The sequence below is a fragment of the Mustela nivalis genome (genome assembly GCF_964662115.1).
Source record: "Mustela nivalis genome assembly, chromosome: 9".
NCBI lineage: Eukaryota > Metazoa > Chordata > Mammalia > Carnivora > Mustelidae > Mustela > Mustela nivalis.
Window position 1 is genome coordinate 105,098,754 of NC_139028.1, and position 25,217 is coordinate 105,123,970.

Genomic DNA, 25,217 nt, shown 5'->3' on the forward strand with positions numbered 1-25,217 from the left:
TTTTGTGGGTCCCTGGCTTAATGCCATTACCACACTGTTTTCATTACTTTAACATTATGATAAGCTTTAAAATCAGGAGATGTGAGACCCACAACATTTTCTTTTCAATTTTTTTTTTTCTTTTCACTAAAGATCTCTTGAAATTCCATATGGAACTGTCAGCTGATTTTTTTTATATGCTCAAAAATTGTCATTGGAGTTTTGATATGGGTTGTTTTAAATTGTATTGTTTCATATATTACTGATTTCTAAACAATATTGAGTCTCCTGATCCATGAAAATGTGACATCTTTCAGAATATACACATACACACCCACCCACCCACACACACACTATGATCTGTTACAAAGAATTTGGTTTTGTTTAGATGGAAGCTGAAGAGTGCAAAATCTGCAGAGTCAATGTCCCATTTTGAGTCTAAACACCAGAAACTGTTAAAAGCCTGTAAGAGTTGTTGTCCCAGTTCAGTCCATGGGCAGGAGCTCTGCACATCAGGAAGAGTTACTGTGTCAGAGTGGAAGCCACCAGACTGGAAGAGCTAATGCTTGAGTTTGCAGGCTCTCAAGCAGGAGAATCCCCTCAGACTCATAGAAGGTTAGTCTTTTATAATTTTCAGGCCTTCATTTGGTTGAATGAGGAACCACTTTAGTAAGAGCAACCTACCTTATTCACTCTCCCAATACAAAAGTTAATATCATCCAGAAAAATCTTAGTCATCACCAAAAGCAATAGTCAAGCCAATATCTGAGCATCCTGTGCTCTAGAGAATTTAACACAATAAATTAACCAGTCCATTGTTTATCCACACAGTGTGTGTGTCTGTGTCTGTGTGTGTATAATATACAAAAATCATGCCTAATCTCCAGATAAAGATTATACACAGTTATAATTCCACCTAACATCGTACAACTCTCCTGCTTGCAAATGAAAATGCACTAAAACCTCAACAAGAAAGCAAGGTAAATCTTTTGGGTGATTTGTATTTTCCCCTCGATGTTTACTTAGCTAAAAACAATGATGGAAAATAAAAATACAAAAAACCTATGGCACAAATTCATGTATCTTCAGTTTCATGCTAAGGTAATAAGAAAGAGAAGAAAAAAATTTTTCTTTATATATATATATATATGCTCACACATAAACATATTCATAATATAAAGAGTAAATAAAATAATTACCATCTTCATTTTTGTAACAGTCCCATGATTAATTTATAATTACTTTCTTCTATTATTCATTCTGTATTCAATGTGCCTTCAGCAGGCAGGAGAGTTGGTTGTGTTTCTTTAGCTGATGGGGTGACACAAACCTTCATTCCTCAAATGTCTGGGTCATTAGAAGTTATGCCTGGATTGCATTGTTTTAGTTTTCCTTTGACCTTGATCCCAGAGTGTGGTGATACTAAATGTAGTCCTATGGATCTCCTGTATTCTAGATGTTCTCTTCCTTATTTCTACTGTGCAGTAGTAGTCCAATTTCCCCTTGGTTGCCAGGATCAGTCACCCCAGCCAGCACAACAACTTATTCCTTTGCCTTTAGATTCAAAGACATGAGCTTTTCTAAAGGGGTCAGGCAGCAGTCTGATAAGATACCTTATCTAACCATTGCAAACACTTACAAATCCAACAGGAGATTGAAGAGAAGAAGAACAGCAATTGTAGAAACAGAAAATTGACCACTTTCTGATAGGTAGGATCAGTGGAGAAGTGAATCCAAAGTGACGGGAAGATAGATCGTGGGAGAGGCCGGCTCCCGGCCTGTGGCGGAGCAATGGAGCACTAAATCAGGACTTTTAAAAGTCTGTTCCACTGAAGGAAATTGCTCCAAAGGCTAAATTGAAGTGAATCCCATGTGGGGCCAGCATGGCCCCAAGTCCTGCAGGGTTACAGAAGGATCAGGGGTGTCTGAGTGTCACAGAGCTCGCAGGTATTAGAGAGGGGAAGCCGGCTACAGAGACAGAGCCAAGGAGTGAGCTCTCAGCTCAGGATTACCTTGAACCAGTCGCAGGCTGGGTGAGCTTGGAGCCTGGCCAGAGGCCAGGGAGATGGGGCTGATTGAGCGCAGTTCTCTGAGGGCACACTGAGGAGTGGGGCCTTGAGCTCTAGCCTCCTCCAGGTGGAAGATTAGGAGGTCGCCATTTACATTACCATTCTCCAGAACTCTACGGAAAGTGTTCAGGGATCAAAAGCTCTCCAAAGCGAACCCAAGCAGATTAATTAGCCCAGCCCCTGGTTAGGGTGGTGCAATTCCACCTCAGGCAAAGACACTTGAGAATCACTACAACAGGCCCCTCCCCCAGAAGATCAACAAGAAGTGCAGCCAAGATCAAGGTCACTTACCAAGGAGAGCAGTGGAATTCCAGTGGAGGAGAAAGCAAAGCACAGAATTCATGACTTTCTCCCCATGATTCTTTAGTCTTACAGTTAATTTATTTTTTTAATTTTATTTTTTCCTTTTGCTATTTTTTTAACTTTTACTCTTTTCTTTTTTAATGTTTTTTAACTAGCTTATCTTAACAATACTTTTCATAAAAAAATACTAATAATCTTTTTTGAACCTACATTATTATAGTCATATTTTATCCTTCATTGTATTTAACTTTATTTGTTGTATACACATAGAGTTTTTTCTTCTAAAAAAATCACGGTACAACTTCTTCTAATAGATCAAAATATACCCTAAATCTAGCTCCAGCCTTGTTCTACTCTCTAGCCCAAGTAAATTCTCTCCACTCTTTTTCTTTATTCCCCCAACAAACTTATTTTATCAACTCCTTCTTTAGAAATTAAAAAAAAAATTTTTTTCTTGTTTCATCTTTATAGGCATATTCCATCCCTTCATTGTGTTTACCCTTATATACATATTTCATGCTTTAACATTTTGGGAGGTAGTTTCTTCTAAGAGACCAAAATACTCACAAAATTAAGTGGGTGACCCTGTTTTAGTCACCAGTATATATATATATATATATATACATATATATATATATATATATAATTTTACTTTTTACATTTTTTTCTTTATTTGTTTTCTTTTTTTTTTTTTTTTACTTCTTTTTATCACCTTTCTCCCCCCCCCCCCATGATGAGGGGTCACTTCTGATTTGGTTAAAGCACATTTTCCTGGGGTGTTTGCCACACTGTTAGTATTTTAATTGCTCCTTCATATACTCTTATCTGGACAAAATGACAAAGTGGAAAAACTCACCACAAAAAAAGAAAAAGAAAAAGAAAAAGAGGTAGTACCAAAGGCTAGGGACTAAGTCAATATGGATATTGATAATATGTCAGATCTAGAGTTCAGAATAATGATTTTCAAGGTTCTAGCTGGGCTCAAAAAAGGCATGGAAGATATTGGAGAAACACTGTCTAGAGAAATAAAAACCCTTTCTGGAGAAATAGAAGAACTAAAATCTAACCAAGTTGCAATAAAAAAAAAAGCTATTAATGAGGTACAATAAAAAATGGAGGCTCTTACTGCTAGGATAAATGAAGCAGGAGAAAGAATTAGTGGTATAGACGACCAAATGACAGAGAATAAAGAAGCTGAGTAAAAGAGAAACAAACAAATACTGGACCACGAGGGGAGAATTTGAAGAGATAAGTGACACCATAAGATGAAACAACATTAGAATAATTGGGATTCCAGAAGAAGAAGAAATAGAGAGGGGAACAGAAAGTATATTGGAGAGAATTATTGTAAATAATTTCCCTAATATGGCAAAGGGAACAAGCATCAAAATCCAAGAGATGCTAAGAACACCCCTCAAAATCAAGAAAAATAGGTCCACACCTCGTCACCTGATAGTAAAATTTGCAGGTCTTAGCGACAAAGAGAAAATCCTGAAAGAAGCCCAGGAAAAGAAGTCTGTAACATACAAGAGTAAAACTATGAGATTGGCAGCAGTCTTATCCACAGGGACCTGGCAGGCCAGAAAGAACTGGCATGAAAGAGCATTAAATGAGAAAAACATGCAGCCAAGAATACTATATCCAGCTAGGCTATCATTGAAAATAGAAGGATAGATAAAAAGCTTCCAGGACAAACAAAAACTGAAAGAATTTGCAAACACCAAACACTCTAAAGGAAATATTGAAAGGGGTCCTCTAAGCAAAGAGAGAGCCTAAAAGTAGTATATCAGTAAGGAACAGAGACAATATACAGTAACAGTCACCTTACAGGCAATACAATGGCACTAAATTCATATCTCTCAATAGTTACCCTGAATGCTAATGGGCTAAATGCCCCAATCAAATGACACAGGGTATCAGAATGCATTAAAAAAAAAAATCAATATGTTGCCTACAAGAAACTCATTTTATACCAAAGACACCTCCAGATTTAAAGTGAGGGAGTGGAAAACAATTTACCATGCTAATGGACATTAGAAGAAAGCTGGGGTGGCAATCCTCATATCATATCAACTAGATTTTAAGCCTAAGACTATAATAAGAGATGCGGAAGGACACTATATCATACTTAAAGGGTCTGTCCAACATAAAGATCTAACAATTTTAAATATCTATGCCCCTAATGGGGGAGCAGCCAACTACATAAACCAATTAATAACAAAATCAAAGAAACACATTGACAATAATACAAAAATAGTAGGGGACTTTAACACTCCCCTCACTGAAATGAACAGATCATCCAAGCAAAATATCAACAAGGAAATAAAGACGTTAAATGACACACTCGACCAGATGGACATCACAGATATACTCAGAACAGTCCATCTCAAAGCAACAGAGTACACATTCTTCTCTAGTGCACATGGAACATTCTCCAGAATAGATCACATCCTGGGTCCTACACCAGATCTCGACCAGTATCAAAAGATTTGAATCATTTCATGCATATTTTCAGACCACCATGCTCTGAAGAGAGAACTCAATCACAGGAGGAAATTTGGAAAGAACCCAAATATATGGAGACTGAATAACATCTTTCTAAAGAATGAAAGAGTGAACCAGGAAATCAAGGAAGAATTGAAAAAATTTATGGAAACAAATGATAATGAAAACACAATGGTTCAAAATCTGTGGGACATAGCAAAGACAGGCCTGAGAGAAAAAAATATAGTGATACAAGCCTGTCTCAAAAAACAAGAAAAGTCTCAAATATACAACCTAACCCTGAACCTAAAGCAGCTGGAGAAAGAACAAGAAAGAAAGCTTAAACCCAACAGGAGAAGAGAAATCATAAAGATCAGAGTATAAATTAATGAAATAGAAAGAAAAAAAATAAGAGAACAAATCAATGGTACTAGGAGCTGGTTCTTTGAAAGAATTAATAAGATTGATAAACCCCTAGCCATACTTATCAAAAAGAAAAGAGAAAGGGCCCAAATAAATAAAATCATGAATGAAAGAGGAGAGATCACAACCAACATCAAAGAAATACAAAGAATTATAAGAACATACTATCAGCAACTCTACACCAACAAATTTTACAATCTGGAAGAAATGGATGAATTCCTAGAGATATATAAACTACCACAACTGAACCAGGAAGAAATAGAAAACCTGAAGAAACCCTTAACCAATAAGGAGATTGAAACAGTCATTAAAAATATCCAAACAAACAAAAGCCCAGCACCAGACGGCTTCCCAGGGGAATTCTACCAAACATTTAATAAAAAAAATTAATTCCAATTCTCCTGAAACTGTTCCAAAAAATAGAAATGTAAGGAAAACTTCAAACTCATTTTATGAGGCCATCATCAACTTGATACCAAAACCAGGCAAGGATTTATCAAAAGAGAGAATTACAGACCAATATCCTTAATGAACAGAGATGTGAAAAATCTCACCAAAATACTAGCCAATAGGATTCAACAGTACATTAAAAGGATTATTCACCATGAGCAAGTGGGATTTATTCCAGAGCTGCAAGGTTGGTTCAACATCCACAAATCAATCAATGTGATACAACACATTAAACAAGAACCATATGATTCTCTCAATAGATGCTGAAAAGCATTTGACAAAGTATAGCATCCCTTTCTGATCAAAACTCTTCAAAGTGTAGGGATGGACGGCACATACCTCAATATTATCAAAGCCATCTATGAAAAACCCACTACAAATATCATTCTCAATGAAGAAAAACTGAAAACTTTTCTGCTAAGGTCAGGAACATGGCAGAAATGTTCATTATCACCACTGCAATTCATCATACTATTAGAAGTCCTAGACTCAGCAATCAGACAACAAAAAGAAATTAAAAGCATCCAAATCAGCAAAGAAGAAGTCCAACTATCACTCTTTGCAGATGATATGATACTATATGTGGAAAATCCAAAAGACTCCACTCTAAAACTGCTATAACTCACACAGGAGTTCAGTAAAGTGTCAGGATATAAAACCAATGTACAGAAATCAGTTGCATTTCTTTACACCAACAACAAGACAGAAGAAAGAGAAATTAAGAAGTCGATCCCATCTACAATTGCACCCAAAACCATAAGATACCTAGAAATAAACCTAAACCAAGAGGCCAAGAATCTATACTCAGAAAACTATAACATACTCATGAAAGAAATTGAGGAAGATAAAAAGAAATGCAAAAATGTTCCATGCTCATGCATTGGAAGAAAAAATATTGTGAAAATGTCTATGCTACCTAAACAATCTACACATTTGAGGCAATCCCTATCAAAATACCACCCATTTTTTTTCAAAGAAATGGAGCAAATAATCCTAAAATTTATATGAAACCAGAAAAGACCTCGAATAGCCAGAGGAATATGGAAAAGAAAGCCAAAGTTGGTGGCATCACAATTCCAGACTTCAAGCTCTATTACAAATCTCTCATCATCAAGTAGTATGGTACTGGCACAAAAACAGACACATAGACCAATGGAACAGAATAGATATCCCAGAAATAGATGCTCAACTCTATGGTCAACTAGTCTTCGACAAAGCCGGAAACAATGTCCAATGGAAAAAAGACAGTCTCTTCAACAAATGATGTTGGGAAAATTGGACAGCTACATGCAGAAAAATGAAACTGGACCATTTCCTTATACCACACACAAAAATAAACTCAAAATGGATGGAGGACCTCAAAGTGAGAAAGAAATCCATCAAAATCCTTGAAGAGAACACAGGCAGCAACCTCTTTGACCTCAGCTGAAGCAACTTCTTCCTAGGAACATCACCAAAGGCAAGGGAAGCAAGGGCAAAAATGAACTATTGGGACTTCATCAAGATGAAAAGTTTTTGCACAAGCAAAGGAAACAGTTAACAAAAACAAGATAACTGAGAGAATGGGAGAAGATATTTGAAAAATGACATATTAGATAAAGGGCTAGTATCCAAAACCTATAAAGAACTTATCAAACTCAACACCCAAAGAACAAATAATCCAATCAAGAAATGAGCAGAGGACATGAACAGACATTTCTGCAAAGAAGACATCCAGATGGCTAACAGACATATGAAAAAGTGCTCCACATCACTCATCATCAGGGAAATACAAATCAAATCCACAGTGAGATACCACCTCACACCAGTCAGAATGGCTAAAATTAACAAGTCAGGAAATGACAGATGCTGGCGAGGATGCAGAGAAAGGGGAACCCTCCTACTCTATTGGTGGGAATGTAAGCTGGTGCAACCACTCTGGAAAACAACATGGAGGTTCCTCAAAGTTTTGAAAATAGAGCTATTCTATGACTCAGCAATTGCACTACTGGGTATTTACCCTAAAGATACAAACATAGTGATCCGATTGGGCACGTGCACCTGAATGTTTATAACAGCAATGTCTACAATAGCCAAAGATGTCCATAAGCAGATGAATGGATAAAAAAGAAGTGATATATATATATATATATATATATATATATATATATATATATAATGGATTAGTATACAGTCAAAAGAAATGAAAGCTTGCCATTTGTGACAATGTGGATGGAACTAGAGAGTATCATGCTTAGTGAAATAAGTCAATCAGAGAAAGACAACTGTCACATGATCTCCCTGATATGAGGAAGTAGAGCTGCAGCATGGGGGGTTTTGAGTGTAAGAAAAGAATTAAAGAAACAAGATGGGATTGGGAGGGAGATAAACCATAAGTGACTCTTAATCTCACAAAAGAAACTGAGAGTTGCTGGGGGGAGAGGGTTCGGGAGAGGTGGTTGGGTTATGGACATTGGGGAGGGTATGTGCTATGGTGAGTGCTATGAAGTGTGTAAACCTGGTGATTCACAGTCCTGTACACCTGGGGATAAAAATACATTATATCTTTATAAAAAAATTTAAAAAAATTAACTTTAGTTTAAAAAAGGAAAGAGATATTCAATAGCTGTTCATTTGTTCATGTTTTTAAAATTATTTTAAATATACTTTTAATAGTTTGTAGTTTTTTGGTTACAACTTACAGTGGTTTATCAGTACTGTTTGAGAATTGAAATATTTAGAGAGGAAATAATATTTATATATAATGAAAATAACATTTATGATCTTTTACTCCAAAGTATCTGCACCTTCTAAGGGCATCATATCTTCTTTGCCTTGTAAATATTATTGTTCATTCTATTCCTACATTATTTCCATCTCTTCAGTTTGTATCTAGTAGAGTGTAACATTTATTACCTTTATAAACTTACAATTCAAAAGAACTTTGCCTAATTTACCTAATAACTCCTATTTTATTGCTTTAGAACAGAGGTCAATAAAGTATTGCCTGGGGGTCTAATCCAGCCCTCCACTTTTTATTTGTAAACTAATGATGTACTATATGGTGACTAACATAATAAAAAATATATAAAATAAATTTAAAAAGTAAAATAAAATAAAAGAACCTCGTACCTGATTTAGTCACTTCTCATTCCACTCCATCATCATTACCAGCAGTCCTAGGCAAATATAACCTACTTTCTGTTTTTTTTCTTTTCCCTTCTCTTTTTTTTTTCTTCTCTCTCTCTCTCTCTCTCTCTCTCTTTTTTTAAGAGAATTAGAGAACGAATTCCAAAGCATTGGCGGTAGGGGGCAGGGGGAAAATGTGAGTGTCTTAGACAGAGTCCCTGCTAAATGCAGAGCCCAATGTAATGCTCAATCCAAGACACTGAGATCATGATCTCAGATGAAATCAAGAGCCCAAGACTAAACAGTCTGAGCCACCAAGGGGCCCCCAAATCTACTTTCTTTTACTATAGATAAGCTTCTCTAATATTTCATAAAAAAAGAAATTATACAATATGTTTCTTTTTAAACTTCTTTCTTTTTTATCCCTTTGAGGAGGTGTCACATTGTTTTCCAAAGTGGTTGTACCATTTAACATTATCACCAACAATTTATGAAAACCCCAATTTCACCACTACACCACTACCTCACTAAAACTAGCTACTGTTTTATTTTTTTTAATTTTTGTTTTGCATATATATATATATATATATATTCTAGACATCTTAGTGGGTGGAAAGTTAATTTCATTATGGGTGAGGTTTGTGTTTCCTGTTATCTATAGGGGTTAAACTTCTTTTCATGTTCATTGGCCATTTGTGTATTTTTTGTGGAGATATGCTTCTTGACATATATTGCCAGTTTTAAGTTGGTTTTTATTTAAATAATTAATTGGTATTATTAAGTTATCCATAGAACTTAATATATCTGAAAACAAATTCTTTTTCAGATATATGATTTGCAAGTATTTTCTCCCAATATGTGGGTTGGCTTAATACTTCATTGATGACATAATTTTCAGTATAATTTTTTTTTTCATTTTGGTGAAATCTAAAACACTGTTCTGCCTTTTTCCCTAGATTTGATAGGGATTTTTTTGTATATATTGATAAGGTTTTCTTTGTTTGTTTTTGTTTTTTAGTTATACAATTCTTTCTGTGAGACAAATATTAAATGTAATGAATTTCAGACATTTTAGGTATATGGTTTGATGTGTTTTAATAAATGTATATATTAACAAATTAAAGATCGAGAATACTTGAATTAACTCAGAAAATTCTGTTATGCTCCTTTCCAGTTAAGTCCCTCAGATGCAACTATTACCCTCATTTCTATCACTTTGTCTTAGTATTATCTCTCCTATAGCTTCATGCAAATTCAACTACGCATCTACTCATGGTCTCTTTCTTCCAGGATTTAACATACTGACAAGTTTATCATTAGTCCATTAATTTTCTTAACTGAAGATTATTCTGTTTATTCTGTCAACTTCTTTCTTTCAAGCACAGTGTATTTGCCTTTAATGAGATTATTCAATTTGGGAAATAAGTTCATCTTATTGTAGTCTGCTTTCTGTCTCATTCATAACATATTTTATTTCTTTTCTTAATTTTTCTGAACTAACAGAATAGATGTAGTTTGCCTAATATTAAATTTTTGTCTTCTTCTTAACATATTTTTAATAATAGACAAGTTTTTAATATTATATTTATTTATTTGACAGAGACAGAGAGATCATAAGCAGGCAGGGAGGCAGGAAGAGAAAAAGAGGGACACAGGCTCCCCACTGAGCACAGAGCCCATTGTGGGGCTCGATCCCATGACTCTGAGATCATGACCTGAGGCTAAGGCAGTGGCTTAACCCACTGAGCCACCCAGGTGCCCCAATAATATAATATGTTTAGAGCAGTTTCAGGTTCACAAGTAAACTGAACAGAAGCAACAGAGATCTCCTTCATCTCTTCTGATTACAAAATAGGCAGAGGGACTGAATAGACCTTTTCCCAAAGATACACAAAGGTCCAACAAGTACAACAAAAGGTGCTCAACAACACTCATTCTCAGGGAAATGCATATCAATCATAATGTCATATCACTTCACATCTGTTAGACTGACTATTATTGAGAACACAAGATACGAAATGTTAAAGAGGTTGTAAACAGATCCTGTGTATATTATTTTATGGTATGTAAATTTATACACTCATTATGGAAAAGAATATAAAGGTTCCTTCAAGAAATAAAAGGAGAACAATCATCCTTCAATCCTACCGTTGGGTAGATATCAAAAGGATCAGAAATCATGATTGTGAAGGACAGTCTGAGTTCCCAGGTTCATTGCATCATTATTCACAGTAGCAAAGGTGTGGGTACAACCTCATCCCTGACTGATGAATTAATATAGGAAATGTGAGACTTTAAATAGAGGAAAATTCTGCCATTTGCCATAACATAGATGGAGCTGAAGGACTTGATGTTAAGTGAAACAATGAGACACAGAAAGAGAAATACTGCATGAACTCACTTACATGTGGAAATGATATCGTTCAATTCACAGAGGCAGAGTATAACGGTGGTTATCAGGGTCCAGGGAATGGGGGAAATGGAGAGATGTTGGCCCAAGGGTGCAATGACTCAGCTGAATAGAAAGAATAAGTTCCAGACATCAAATATATAGCATGGTCACTATTGCTAACAACACCATAATGTATACTTGAAATTGCAGAAGGGATTGATGTTAAATGAACTCTTCTTACACACACACACATACACACACACATACATACACAGGTAACTATATAGAAAAGTCTGATGTGCTAATTAGGTTGTGATGATCTTTACGCATTGTATGTATATGAAAAACCAAGTTGTACAACTGAAATATGTATATATTTTTTGTATGTTAACATGTCAACTTTAGGACACTAGTACAGCCACTAAGCTTTGTAATATTTCCAAAATCAAAAAGTAATGAGAACACCAAAAACATGATATTTTAATGTATTTATTTTAAAACAATCTTTGACAAGAGGAAACTATGGGTATTGAAAAGGTTTTCAGATAAATAAGGGGGTCAAAACTGAAATGGAATTTTAAAGCAGTTACTAAAGATCTGGTACACTTGAATACACTGATATAAATGAATTTTATTTATTATGTATGTATGTATATATGTATGATACATGTATTTAAGTTTCTGTTTAAACACCAGTTTGGTAATACACAGTGTAACTGGAAATACAAGTATACAATTCAGTGAGTGTACTACTATATGCCCATCACATATCTAACCTGTCGTCCTACCCACCTACCCTCATAACCATGTTTGTTCTCTATACTTAAGAATCTGTTCATTGATTTGACACCCTCATTCTGTTTTTTCCTATACTTATTTGTTTTGTTTCTTAATTTTCAGATGAGTGAAATCATATGATATTTATCTTTCTCTGACTGACTGTTTTCACTTTGCATACTACTTTCTAGCTCCATCCTTTTCATGGGAAATGGCAAGATCTCACTTCCCATTCTAGTTGATAATTGAGTCACATGCCATTCTATCTATCTATCTATCTATCTGCCTATCTATCATCTATCTATCATCATCTATCTATCTATAGATATATATAAAAACACACCATATACCTAAATACAGCATATATTTTCCAATTAATCGTTTGATGGACACAGCAGCTATTTCCACAATTTGGTTATTGGAGATGCTGCTGCTGTAAATTTTGGCATGCATGTATCCCTTTGAATTAGTCTTTTGTATTCTCTGAAATGAATGAATTTTAGAAGTTCATGATACAACCCCTGGTATACATCTATTCAAGGCATGGCTGTGAATCTTCTCTGCTCACTATGAGCATCAAATTCTATTGGCAATTCTAACTTGACAATACACACTACCCCTTCAGTAATGAAGCACCAACAGAGAAAGAAAATGGCTTCTTTCTGTAAAAGTAAGTTCTCTCACACTCCATTAACTAGATACAAGGATACTGAGTATTTCTGAATGCCTCTCAAACTTTCTTTTATTCCATTAATACAATCCAGTTGTAGATGCAATTATATTCACTTTTTTCCTTTACTGTTGTTTCTATCTTTCTGCACTTCAATCGTGGAAAATATGTTGTGTCTATGGTGTATTGTAAATTCTTATTTAGTCTGGACAGCACAAATAGTTTTATTTTTTTCCCTCTTAGAGTTGTAGAAATCTCTTGCTATAGGCCCTATTTAACAATCATAGAAATTATCTGAATATCATGAGGCCTTTGTAATATTACATTTAGAAAATCCCATAGTGTCTCTGTTATCCTAATAGTCAAAGGAAACATTAAAGCAATTATATAAGAAAAAAATACATATATTCATATATATGGCCTTTTGATCTTTTGTTCACTAGGATGAAACTTTTTTCAAGATAATCTAATAATATGAAAAAAAAAATCTTCTTAACTCACGGTTAGCTCCTTTTCTCTGAATGTTCTCAAAGGAAAGCAGAATTCCTTAATTGAAATGTGCTGTAGAGAGAATTACATGTCATGGAGAACAGTTCTTTCTGCCTGCCTACCTGCATACCTTTGTTCCTTCCTTCGTTCCTTCGTTCCTTCCTTTTTTCCATGCTTTCTGGCTGTTTGTTGTTTGAACAGTTGTGATTGTATAAATATCTTTCTCTTAGCAAAACAGAGTATAGACTAAATGTGAGGGGTATTTCATAATCCATAGTGTCAGAGTTGAGCTCTCAGGAAAATAAGAACCAGGCTGGCATTATGATGGAAGCTACTAGTTTGAGCACAGAAGTACCAAAAAAAAAAAAAAAAAGGAAATCAGTTGCCTTTTTTAGAGTGCATCCAGCAAGTCAAGATATACACTATCATATTTGATCTGTGTACAGGTTAAATAATCAACCAAAGTCCTCAATTCATTCATCTTTTGCTTCCTGAGGAAATTTTGATATGCCAGAGCTTTCTCATGGCATTTTTCACTTCTGCATTCCTCAGGGTGTAGATGATTGGGTTGAGAAAAGGGGTCCCAATAGTATAAAATACAGCCACCATCTTGTCCATGGGGAAAGTGGTTGGGGGGCGTGTATATATGAATATACATGGACCAAAGAATAAGATTACTACTATGATGTGAGAAGTGCAAGTTGAGAGAGCTTTTTTCCTCCCTTCTCCACTGTGATTTCTCAAGGAATGCAAGATTACAATGTATGAGATCATCAGAATCACAAAACTGCTTGAGCAAATGGCCCCACTGTTGGACACCAACAGTAGGTTGATCCTATAGGTGTCCATGCAAGCAAGTTTCAGCAAGGGTTGTAAATCACAGCAGTAATGATCAATCAAATTGGGTCCACAGAAAGGCAGTCTCAAGGCCAGGATAATCTGGGCTATAGAATGGATAAAAGACCCTATCCATGCAAGAATAATAAGGATGGTGCAGACCTGTCGTCTCATGATGGTTGGGTAATGTAAGGGCTTACAGATGGCCACATAACGATCAGCGGCCATGAGGATGAGCACAAAGATCTCCATACAGCCAAACAAATGTAGGGCAAAGACTTGAGTCATGCACTCATTGTAAGATATGATTTTTTTTGCAGAGAGCGAATCCACAATTAGTCTGGGGGCTGTGGACGTTGAGAAACAGGAATCAGCAAGGGACAAATAAAATAGGAAAAAGTACATGGGGCTTCCAAGTGTCCGGCTGGACTTGATGGTCACAATAATAAGCAAATTCCCTACCACGGTTCCCACATAAAAAATGAAGAATATTACAAATACCATTTTCTGTCTCATGGGATTTTGGGTCAATCCTAACAGTATGAACTCAGTTACGGTGTTATTTTGTTGCATTATTCCAGGCAAAGTAGAGAAATGGAAGGTTAGAAATAATCTACTGACAAAAAAGTATTATGAATCTACAGATAAAAATGTATTATGAAATGACTACTCCATTTAGAGAGCAAATCCATATACTCATGGATGTGTCAATTACCAGTTTGTAATCCCTTACCTTCTGTGTTGTTTTCTTCTGAATCGGGTGGGAATCATTATGTTTATTGAAAATATATTCACCTGAGTGCTTATGGAAGCAGTGAAATATATCAACAATAAAAGAGTATGTGATTCCTCAGGAATAAAAAACATTAATTTAGGGATTGGACCCTACAGCAAGGACCTATTAGGACAGGATGTTGCCAAATGGAGAAAACTCATGCATGATTTACATAATGTTCTTTCATACTATTTGAGCTTTGTAGTTCAATTCTAAAGTATCTTCTAGTAAGTATTCGGAACAATCAAGGAATGATGTAGAAACTTTTGATAATGTTTTCCATAATGACACCTAAAAGAGAGATAGAGATGAGAGAGAGAGAGAGAGAGAGAGAGAATGAGAGAAACAAACAATATTTTAGCTGTGAGCATTCAGTCTTTTGGTCCATTCCATCATGAAATTTATTTTAATCTATCAGCTTGACGGTTTATTTCCTGTACTTTAACTCACAATAATTTCTAGTTGTTTAGCATTTTAAAATAAGTTTCTGTCATAAACTTTTTACATTTTTTATATTGTATTATGTTGTCCAAAGTTACATTATTCACTTTGTTCATATCTTAATGGGTCTTTCAAGATGTATTTTTTAAGACACAAAGAGTGACTGAGACTAAAATGAAGGATAGAGAACATTTGGCATGAATCAAGATTTTTTTTTTTCAAATTACATGTTATTTTAAGTACCATGGATATAGAAAATGAGTTAAGGAAGCTCCAAGTCATAGATGAATCTTTTCAATAGAATTTCTGGAATCTATTTCCTGGAGTATTCCCTACCTTGGCTTCAGTAAGAGGAGATAGAAACAAGAAGGGAACTAATATTTATTTATATATACTAAACATTGTCATAAACCTTCACCATCTAATTTACCTACATTTTCCAAATAGTACCACAATAAAATGCTTAAGTGCCAAGGCATTAAATATATTTACATCAGGTATTAACGAGAAAAACATAATTTTGTCATCTATAAACGGATTTCAGAGATCAATCTTTAAAAACACAATGAATAGGATGCTTGAGTGTCTCACTCATTTTTGTCCCACCCTTGGTTTTCACTCGAGTTGTGATCTCAGGCTTATGTAATTGAGTCTGGGTTGTGTAATGGATCTGGGCTCCATGCTGGGCATAGAGGCAGCTAAAGATTCTATCTCACCCTCTCTCTCTGCTTCTTTCCCTGTCAGGATCTCTCTTTCTGTCTAAATAAAAACAGAAAATCTTTAAAAAAATGAAAATGAAAATGGCCAAAGAGCTGATTCCAAAAGAAACTCTTCTTATTAAACATAGTTTGAAAAGATTATCAATTTCATTCATGGAAAAATACATTCAATTTAAATTCCAATCACATATCCTTTTGCCTATCATATTAATAAAGTGACCTTTTTGATATAGGTATTTTAACAAACACAGATGAAAATGATGTAGGAAACATTAATCCCATACATTCTTGGTAGGAATTCAAGGGTATGCAATCTCTCAGGGAGTGTTTTTCAGCATTGATATTTCAATGTCACATAGACACAGGTCTAGCATTTCCATATGCTGCAAGTAATCTCACTCAGAGGCACAAAGACAATCACAGCAGTCCTTTCCGTGTTGGCAAAATGTCAGAGACCACTTCAATGCCCATAAGAAGGAAGCTAAATGAATCAGGGATGGTATTTTATGTGGTCATAAAAAAAGGAAGTGGATATATAGATAATGTTTTCTAAAATATGTTGAAAAGTAATAGAGTTCTGAACTGTATGCTGAGGATGGTAATATTTTCATTAACTCCAGAATAATATATATCACACACACACGGACTCATATCCATTAGTTATATTTAAGAGAGCATGGGGATAACATAATATTTGTGTCCTGAGAGTATGGAAATTGCATTCTTGGAATCAAAGTTAGATGAATTACTTACTTTTTTAAAATACCCCCTTTGGTTGTTGAAAATACATCATAATGATGCTGCATTAAAAATAAAGCTTTTAAATACCTTTTCTTCGTAGATAGCTTATTAATCATCTTGGTATATTAGTAGTTCTTAACAACTGTCTTCTGACAATGGCTGCAGGGACAGCAAGATTCCTAGGACCAGAGTAAGATTTAAATGTCTGTGTCAGAGGATGAGTCACTGTAGAGACAGTTCTGGACTCATGGCTCTTAACCACCTCATGCCCCAACCACACTGCTAACCAGTATGATTTCCCTGCCCTCTGAGGTTTTTGCCAGATATGCTCTTTGTCCAACTTTTTGGCAAACAGGAATGAAAACTTGTCCTTGGTTTCTAACAGTTAAATATTATAAAAAGATATCTATCTTTCTATCCACCCAACTACTTATTGATATATGCTGTATTTATCATCTATCTGTCCATCTATCTATCAATCATCTATCATCATCTATCAATCATACTTATCCATCCAGACCTATTGATCTATCTATATAATAGAAATACAAACTGAGACATTTGTATAGTTCACATAATAACAGATATAAGAGAGGCTTACATTCAAAGGAAGCAACATAAGAGAGACAATTTTTATGTTTACTGCTAAATTTATCATCTAGAAAGAAAGTAAATATTTATTAATAAGTATTAATAAAGTGAATGAAAGATTTAGGAGAGTTTCAAATTGATACATTCCAAGTTTTCAGTCCCATCCAATACTCACTTAAAACCTAAAAGGCAAGCCTGCTCCATCCCAAGTAAAATAATTATCTCCATGGAGTAGTTCCTTGGACACTCTAATACATTTTATTTCTATTTGCTTCTCTCTCCACCAGGAGCTGCTGGGCATTTCTATCACTCGGTGTTCTCAGTTTCCATTGTAATCTATGTCTAGAAAAACCCCTAAACTTTCTGTTCTTCCACAAATGGCTTTTATGTGTCAGATGCACACTGTGGCATTGATCATTCCATTGGACATTCTTTAAACAGGTAGGCAATCAGATTAATTTTCTGTGAGTTAGATACACAGTTATGTTAATCTCTATCACAAATCTCAGCATCTTTGGTAAGAGTTTACCTGAAGGTTAGGATGTTCATTTATTCTTCTTTCTTCTCAAGGTAATTTGGCTACTCTTTGCTCAAATGAGAATTAGAAAAAAAAAAAAGTGTTTTTAAAATTTGGTCTGATCTCATTTGATGTCACCGAAGCTCAGATTCTCACACGTATGCCTGAAGAAGCTGGTCCTGGATGCATCCCACATTTTCTGAAATCAAATCTCACATGGAGTGTTGACTGGGAAATACTCCCCTTTTGCCTTTCCTGCAGTAGTATTTAAACATGAATGATACAAAATATAGGAGTCTGGGGAAGGTAATTCCCTGAAGTCGCAGTTTATTTTTTTCCCCTTATTCCCCCTTCCTTTTTAATTAAGAATCCTGAGCTAGAAGTAGTAGAGAACTTAATCCTCAATATGTATTAATAGGTTATGGGAAAAAAGTGATCTCTTCTTGAAATTAAAGGTGAATATTTGGGCCATAAAGGACGTCTTTTGGCTAGAATAGAAAAAATAATAAAAACAGTGATTATCTAGTGATCTAGTGGCCAGGACATGGTTCTTGATACCATTATCCAAGAAAATGAATAGAATTTTTTTTTTTTTCTTAAGTAAATGGCTGATCCTAGGTTTGGGGCAGGGAATGTCCAAGATGAACTAGAGCATCTTGTAGTGATGGAAGGTAAGGAAGTGCAAACACACACACACACACACACACACACACATATACACACACTGTGATGAGAATATGGCAAAGGGACCACAAGAGCAATGGGAAGAGCCCCTGGTGACAAAAGCTGGAAAAAAATGGAGAAACAAAAAAAATGACTCTGAATTGAAATATAACTCATAGTTTAAATAATCCACAAATTCATAATGATATTAAACACTTAATTAAATAAGTAATCAATAGGGAAAAATAGACAAATCTCCCATAATAAAAGAATCTCTAATGATACTGTAGTTACTCTGCTCTCAAAATTGTAGGTTAATTCTCAGTCTCTTATTTGTAGAGTGAACACAAATGAGTTCCATCCGAAAGACTCACTGTGGAGTGGGATGAAAGGAGTCATTTTAAGAGGAGAAATGTGGAAAATACTACCTTAACCAGGTGATCAAGGTTAACATCAACTGTGATGTGTCACATTGAAAGTATGTACCCACTGGCATGATCTGATGCAAATGGAGCTTGGCCTCTGTGATCTTTCTCCTAATAATCCATGACCCCTGTCCAATCTTGAGTAAAATATCAAACAAATCCCAAGTGAAGGGTTTTTTTTTTAATTTTTAATTTTTTATAAACATATATTTTTATCGCCAGGGATACAGGTCTGTGAATCACCAGGTTTACACACTTCACAGCACTCACCAAAGCACATACCCTCCCCGATGTCCATAATCCCACCCCCTTCTCCCAAACCCCCTCCCCCCAGCAACCCTCAGTTTGTTTTGTGAGATTAAGAGTCACTTATGGTTTGTCTCCCTCCCAATCCAAGTGAAGGTTTTTATATAAAATGTCTCACTAGTTCTGCTCAAAACAGTCAAGTTCATCAAAACAAGAACAGTTGAACAGAATTCTTGTGAAGTGCACTGCGTTAGCTGTAGAAATGTAGTGTCATTATTTTACATACCTCAAAATAATAAAATGCTGTATGTTAATTGTACTTGAAATAAATAAGAGAATATGTAGAAAAACTCACTGTCTGAAGGTGCTGAAGAAGATATGTCAACTGAATTTAATGTGGGGTGCTGGATGAGATTCTGGAGGAGAAAAATGCCATTAGTGAAAGTAATCTGAATAAAATATGGTTGTTGGTTAAAAATAGTGTCTTCCCATGAAGTTAATTATTTGTGAACTAATGTATTCTTTCATGTAAGATGGTAACAGAGGAAACTGAGCACAGAGCATGTAGCAAATCTCTTTTTCACCATTTCCCTGTTAATATAAACCTGTTATAAAATATGAATTTTTTAAACATAAATGGCTTATTTCATGTAATATGTCATCAACATGTATTTCTGTTGTAGCATGGCACAGAAACCTTCCTTTTCTATGTGGGATAATATTTCATTATATGTGTACCACATTTTGTTTGTTTATATGGTGATGGGCACTTGGGTTGCTTACTTATTTTTGCTAATGTGACTATTGCTGATATGGACATGAGGGTACATATATTTCATCCAATCCCCACTTCCAGTGCTTTTGTTATGTACCTGAAGGTGGAAACTAGAGATCACTTTCTCATTGTATTGTTAACTTTCTGGGATGTCATACTGCCCTTCTTTGTGGTTGCACTAGTTTTATATTTATGAACAGCATGTACATCCATGTTTAGTGTTGTTGGGTATTTTCTCATCTGCTCATTGCCCACTTTGAAATATCTATATATCTATATATCTAGATATATAGATATAGATATATAGATATTTTTAAATAATTTTTATCTATATATCTATAGATATAGATATATATCTATAGATATATAGATATTTTTAAATAATTTTTATTTTATTTATTTATTTAACAGAGAGAGAGAGAGAGAGAGAGAGATCACAAGTAGACAGAGAGGCAGGCAGAGAGAGAGGGAAGCAGGCTCCCTGCTGAGCAGAGAGCCTGATGCAGGGCTTGATCCCAGGACTGTGGAATCATGACCTGAGCCGCAGGCAGAGATTTAACCCACTGAGCCAGTCAGGCGCCCCTGAATATATATTTTTTGATAAATGTTTATTGAAGAGTTTTGTTAATATTGAGGTTTAGGAATTCCATGAATTGACTTTTCACTCTATGGATTGTGGCCTTTGATGAAGTTTTTAACTTTGAGCTTAACAAATTTATTCATTTATTTCTCCTGTAAGCTTTTTTAGTGTCATATTCAAGAAATTATTTCCTAACTTAATGTTAGGAAGGTTTTTTTCATTTATATTTTCTTCTAAATATTTTATAGTTTCAGCTCTTACATTTAGGTTTTTATCCATTTTGAGTTTATTTTTTATACGGTGTAAGTTAAGCCCTACCTTTATTCTTTGCACATGAGTCTCTAGTTTTTCCCAAACTATTTGTTGAAAAAACCATCCTTTTCCTATTAGGTGACTTTGACACTCTTGTAGAAAGTCAGGTGACCATATAGGTGATATTTTGTTTCTGGGATCTCAAATCTATTCTATTTGTCTGTGTACCTCTCTCAATGCCGTTTCCACACTGTTTTCATTACTATAACATTATGATAAGCTTTAAAATCAGGAAATATGAGACCCACAACTTTTTCTTTTCAATATTTTTTTTCTTTTGACTAAAGATCCCTTAGTTTCCATATGAAACTGTCAGCTGATTATATCCTCAAAAATTGCCATTGGAGTTTTGATACGGGTTGTATTAAAAGTTTATTGCTTCATATATTAACTTCTAAACATTGAGTCTCCTGATCCATGAAGATGTGACATCTTTCAGAGTACACACACACACACACACACACACACTGATCTGTTACAAAGAATTTGGTTTTGTTTAGATGGAAGCTGAAGAGTACAAAATCTGCAGAGTCAATGTACCATTTTGAGTTTAACACCACAAACTGCTATAAGCCTGTAAGAGTTGGTGTCCCAGTACAGGTTCATAGGCAGGAGTTCCATACATCAGGAAGAGTTACTGTGTCAGAGTGGAAGCCATCAGACAGGAAGAGCTAATAGTTGAATTTGCAGGCTCTCAGGCAGGAGAATCCCCTCAGACTCATGGAAGTTTAGTCTTTTATAATTTTCAGGCCTTCATTTGGTTGAATGAGGAACCACTTTAGTAAGGGCAACTTACGTTATTCACTCTCTCAATACAAAAGTTAATATCATCCAGAAAAATCTTAGTAATCGAGAAAAGCAATAGTCAAACCAATATCTAAGCATCCTGTGCTCTAGAGAAATTAACACATAAAATTAACCAGTCCATTGATTATCCACACAGTACATGTGTGTATGTGTGTGTGTGTGTGTGTGTATATGTTTAATCTCCACAAATCATACCTTATCTCCAAATAAAGACTATACATGGTTATGATTCCACCTAATCATACTACTATTCTGTGTGCAAACGAAAATGCACTAAAACCTCTGCAAGAAGGCAGGGTAAAACTTTTGGGTGATTTATACTTTCCCCTTGATGTTTAGTTAGCTAAAAACACTGATGGCAAATAAAATTACAGAAAGGCTATGACACAAATTCAGTATATCTTCAGTTTCATGGTAAGGTAATAAGAAAGTGAAAAACATAAAACATTTGTGATATGTATATATATATATATATATATATATATATATATATATATATATTTCACACATAAACATATTCATAATATAAATAGTAAATAAAATACCATCTTCATTTTTCTAACAATCCTATGATTAATTTATAATTACTTTCTTTTATTATGCATTTTGTATTCAATGTGCCTTCAGCAAGCAGGAAAGCTGGTTGTGTTTCTTTAGCTGGTGGGGTGACACAAACCTTCATTCCTCAAGTGTCTGGGTCATTAGTAATTATTCCTGGATTGAGTTGTTTTAGTTTTCCATTGACCTTGATATCAGAGCATGTTGGATACTAATTGTCGTCCTATGGATCTCCTGTATTCTAGATATACTCTTCCTTACCTCCACTGTACAGTAGTAGTCCAATTTCTTCTTGGTTGCCAGGATCAGTCACCCCAGTCAGCACAACAACTTACTCCTTTGCCTTTAGATTCAAAGACATGAGCTATCCAAAGTGGTCAGGCAGCAGTCTTAACACGCTGTTCAACAGAATTGTTGTGTCTCCTGCTGAAAACATTTCTCCCATTGGGATGGAGCATAAGTAAAAGGGAATAGGCAGCAAAAAACTTGATAGTGGTTCACTAGGGTTAATAATGTGTGGTGCTTCTCCCATTTCTACCCTTTGAATAGAGGTCTGGGTATGGGAGTTGAGCAACATATCATGGATGCTGACTCAGAGCCTCTATGGCCTTTATAAGAACTGAAGCCCCTTGTTCGAACACGGGGAGTATTGCTACCTGTTTTGTACTATAACTAATCCTACAGTAGGTTGTTCCACCATTTTATGAGACTAATTGCTTCAAAATTGTGGGAAATATGGTATGACCAGTGAATTCCATGAGCTTGGGCCCATTATGGCACTTGATTTGGTATGAACTAAGATTGGTGATCAGAAGCAATGGTGTGTGAAATGGTATGAATGTTGTTAAAAAATTCTCTAAGTTCTCAATGGTTGTTTTGGCAGAAACATTACATGCAGTGAATGCAATCCATATCCAAAGGAAACGTCTGTGTGGCAGTAAGAACAAATCACCACCCTCCAAAGATGGAAGGAGTCCAATGTAATCAACCTGCACCCAGGCTGATCATGCCAAGGAATGCTGACATATGTGGTCTTCAGGTTGCTTCTGCTGCTGAAAGATTTGGCACTCAGCCACGGTCATGCCCAGGGTAACTTTGGTGGTTGGAAGTTCATACTGTAGAGATCATGTATATCCTCCATCTCTGCCACCAAGACCACTGTGTACATGCATCTTTTGAGCTATGATGGTAGTAGATGGGGAAAGAGGCAACCGGTATGCATAAAATGGGTTATCCTATCCACTTGTATATTAAAATAGTCCTCTGCAGGTCAGTCCGTGGTGAGCATTGACAAGGGACAAAGATATTTGTGTGTTTTTACTTATTCAGAGAGCTATGTAAACATGTTTCTTTCTCATATTTTCTTGTTACAAATTTTCCATTTTTTTCCCCAAATCCCTGATTATTCAGCCAAATCTTTAGCCAAAACCCAAGCATAGGTATACTTTCTATACCTGGCCATTTCTCCTTCTAGGAAAGTGAACACCAGGTTCATCTCTCCAAGTTCTAACAATTGAAAGAAATTCCCTTCACCACTGACCTTCATGGATTTTCTACAATGTGGCTGTAGTGCTGCATAATTACTTTTGAGCTGTATCTACATATTACTGCAGAAGTTTCTGTATAATAGGCCCACATCTTTTCTTCTACAGTTGGTCATAGTGAACCCCTCACATGGTCTTGGGTTCAGGGTCAGGGAGAAAGCACTATAACAAAATTCGGGAATGGTGGGGCCCCTCGGTGGCCCCACCTCTTCCTTCTGCTTATGTCATGATCCCAGGATCCTGGGACCCAACACAAGCCCTGTTTGGAGTCTCTGCTCAGCAGGGAGCCTGCTTTCTCCCCTCTCTCTGCCTGCCTCTCTGCCTACTTGTGATCTTTTTCTGTCAATTAAATAAATCAATAAAATCTTTAAAAGAAAGATTTTATTAAAAAAAATTGGGGAATGTGATCATGTGGACACTTCATGTAAGTTTTTCTTCAGTTCTGGCTTGGGATAGGTCACTTTTACAATAGTACCCCCATATATGTGTGGTGTGGTAGAGATGTGTTTCAAAACCCCCAGTGGATATCTGAAACCATAAATAGAACTGAACACTATATACACTGTTTTTTCATACATGTATACCTAGGATAAAGTTTAATTTATAAATTAGGCACAATAAGATGTTAAAAATAATAACAAATAGAAAACGTACAACAACATACTGTAAAAAAAAGAGTTATCTGAATATGGTCTCTCTCAAAATACCTGAGTGTAGTGTACTCACCCTTCTACTTTTGATGATATGAGATGATAAATTATCTGTTGTGTAAGAAATACATGGGAAACTTCAAAAGTGTACCTATGTAAATAGTCAGCCTGATGAGAAGGCTTTCCAGAAAATGACCTCAAAGAAGAAATAAATCACCACAAAACAAACTTCTTCAACCTCTAGGTTCTGAGAAAGAGCCCAGAAAATCAATTCAGTTTCATTGTTCATTTTTCTCATGGAATAAATCTAGTACACCAAGTTCCCAAAGATAATAAAATTATCTGAAAGAAAAATATAACAAGGAAAAACAACATTCATTTCTTACTCAAAATAAATGGAAAATGATAGCAGTTGGAAAAGGAAAAATGGGTACTCACTGCTGCTTGGCATGAATATTTACAGAAATTGAGGTGTACATATTTTTATCACTTTACCTCCATTTTTAGACCATTCATTCACATTATATGAGGAAACAAAGTCCAGAGACATAAAACCAATTCTCTAAGTCACACATCTAACCACAAAACTCAGGCTTTAAAATTTTTTTTTCATCTGCTTGTTTTTAGGTATTTAGTAGCTCTCATTCTGTGTAAGACAGCCAAGTAATTTTGAATCATTTCAGAGTTAGAGGCTATGGTAATGTTTATATACGTGGAAAAGATCATCTTATTTTTGTCATGGATTAAAAACATGTCCCCGTATTTACCCTTCTGAATACTGCCATGAGTGTTCAAGTAGTGTGGGTAATCTCCACAGGCTTTTCTTAGAAGACTGTGATCTGGGATGCCTGGGTGGCTCAGTTGGTTAAGTGGCTGCCTTCGGCTCAGGTCA

The 25,217-nt window shown here is 35.4% G+C and overlaps 1 protein-coding gene and 1 long non-coding RNA gene across 2 annotated transcripts in view; one reads left to right on the forward strand and one right to left on the reverse strand.

Moving 5' to 3' along the window:
- Positions 1-25,217, forward strand: part of LOC309873033 — a 697,683-nt gene that overhangs the window by 117,786 nt on the left and 554,680 nt on the right. The gene's annotated exons all lie outside the window — the stretch shown is intronic.
- On the reverse strand, positions 13,622-14,554 carry LOC309872913 (olfactory receptor 4C11; the record flags this gene model as incomplete). The annotated part of the gene is made up of 1 exon (XM_082747883.1): positions 13,622-14,554. The coding sequence occupies one exon, from the start codon at positions 14,552-14,554 to the stop codon at positions 13,622-13,624; it is 933 nt and encodes a 310-aa protein (XP_082604009.1).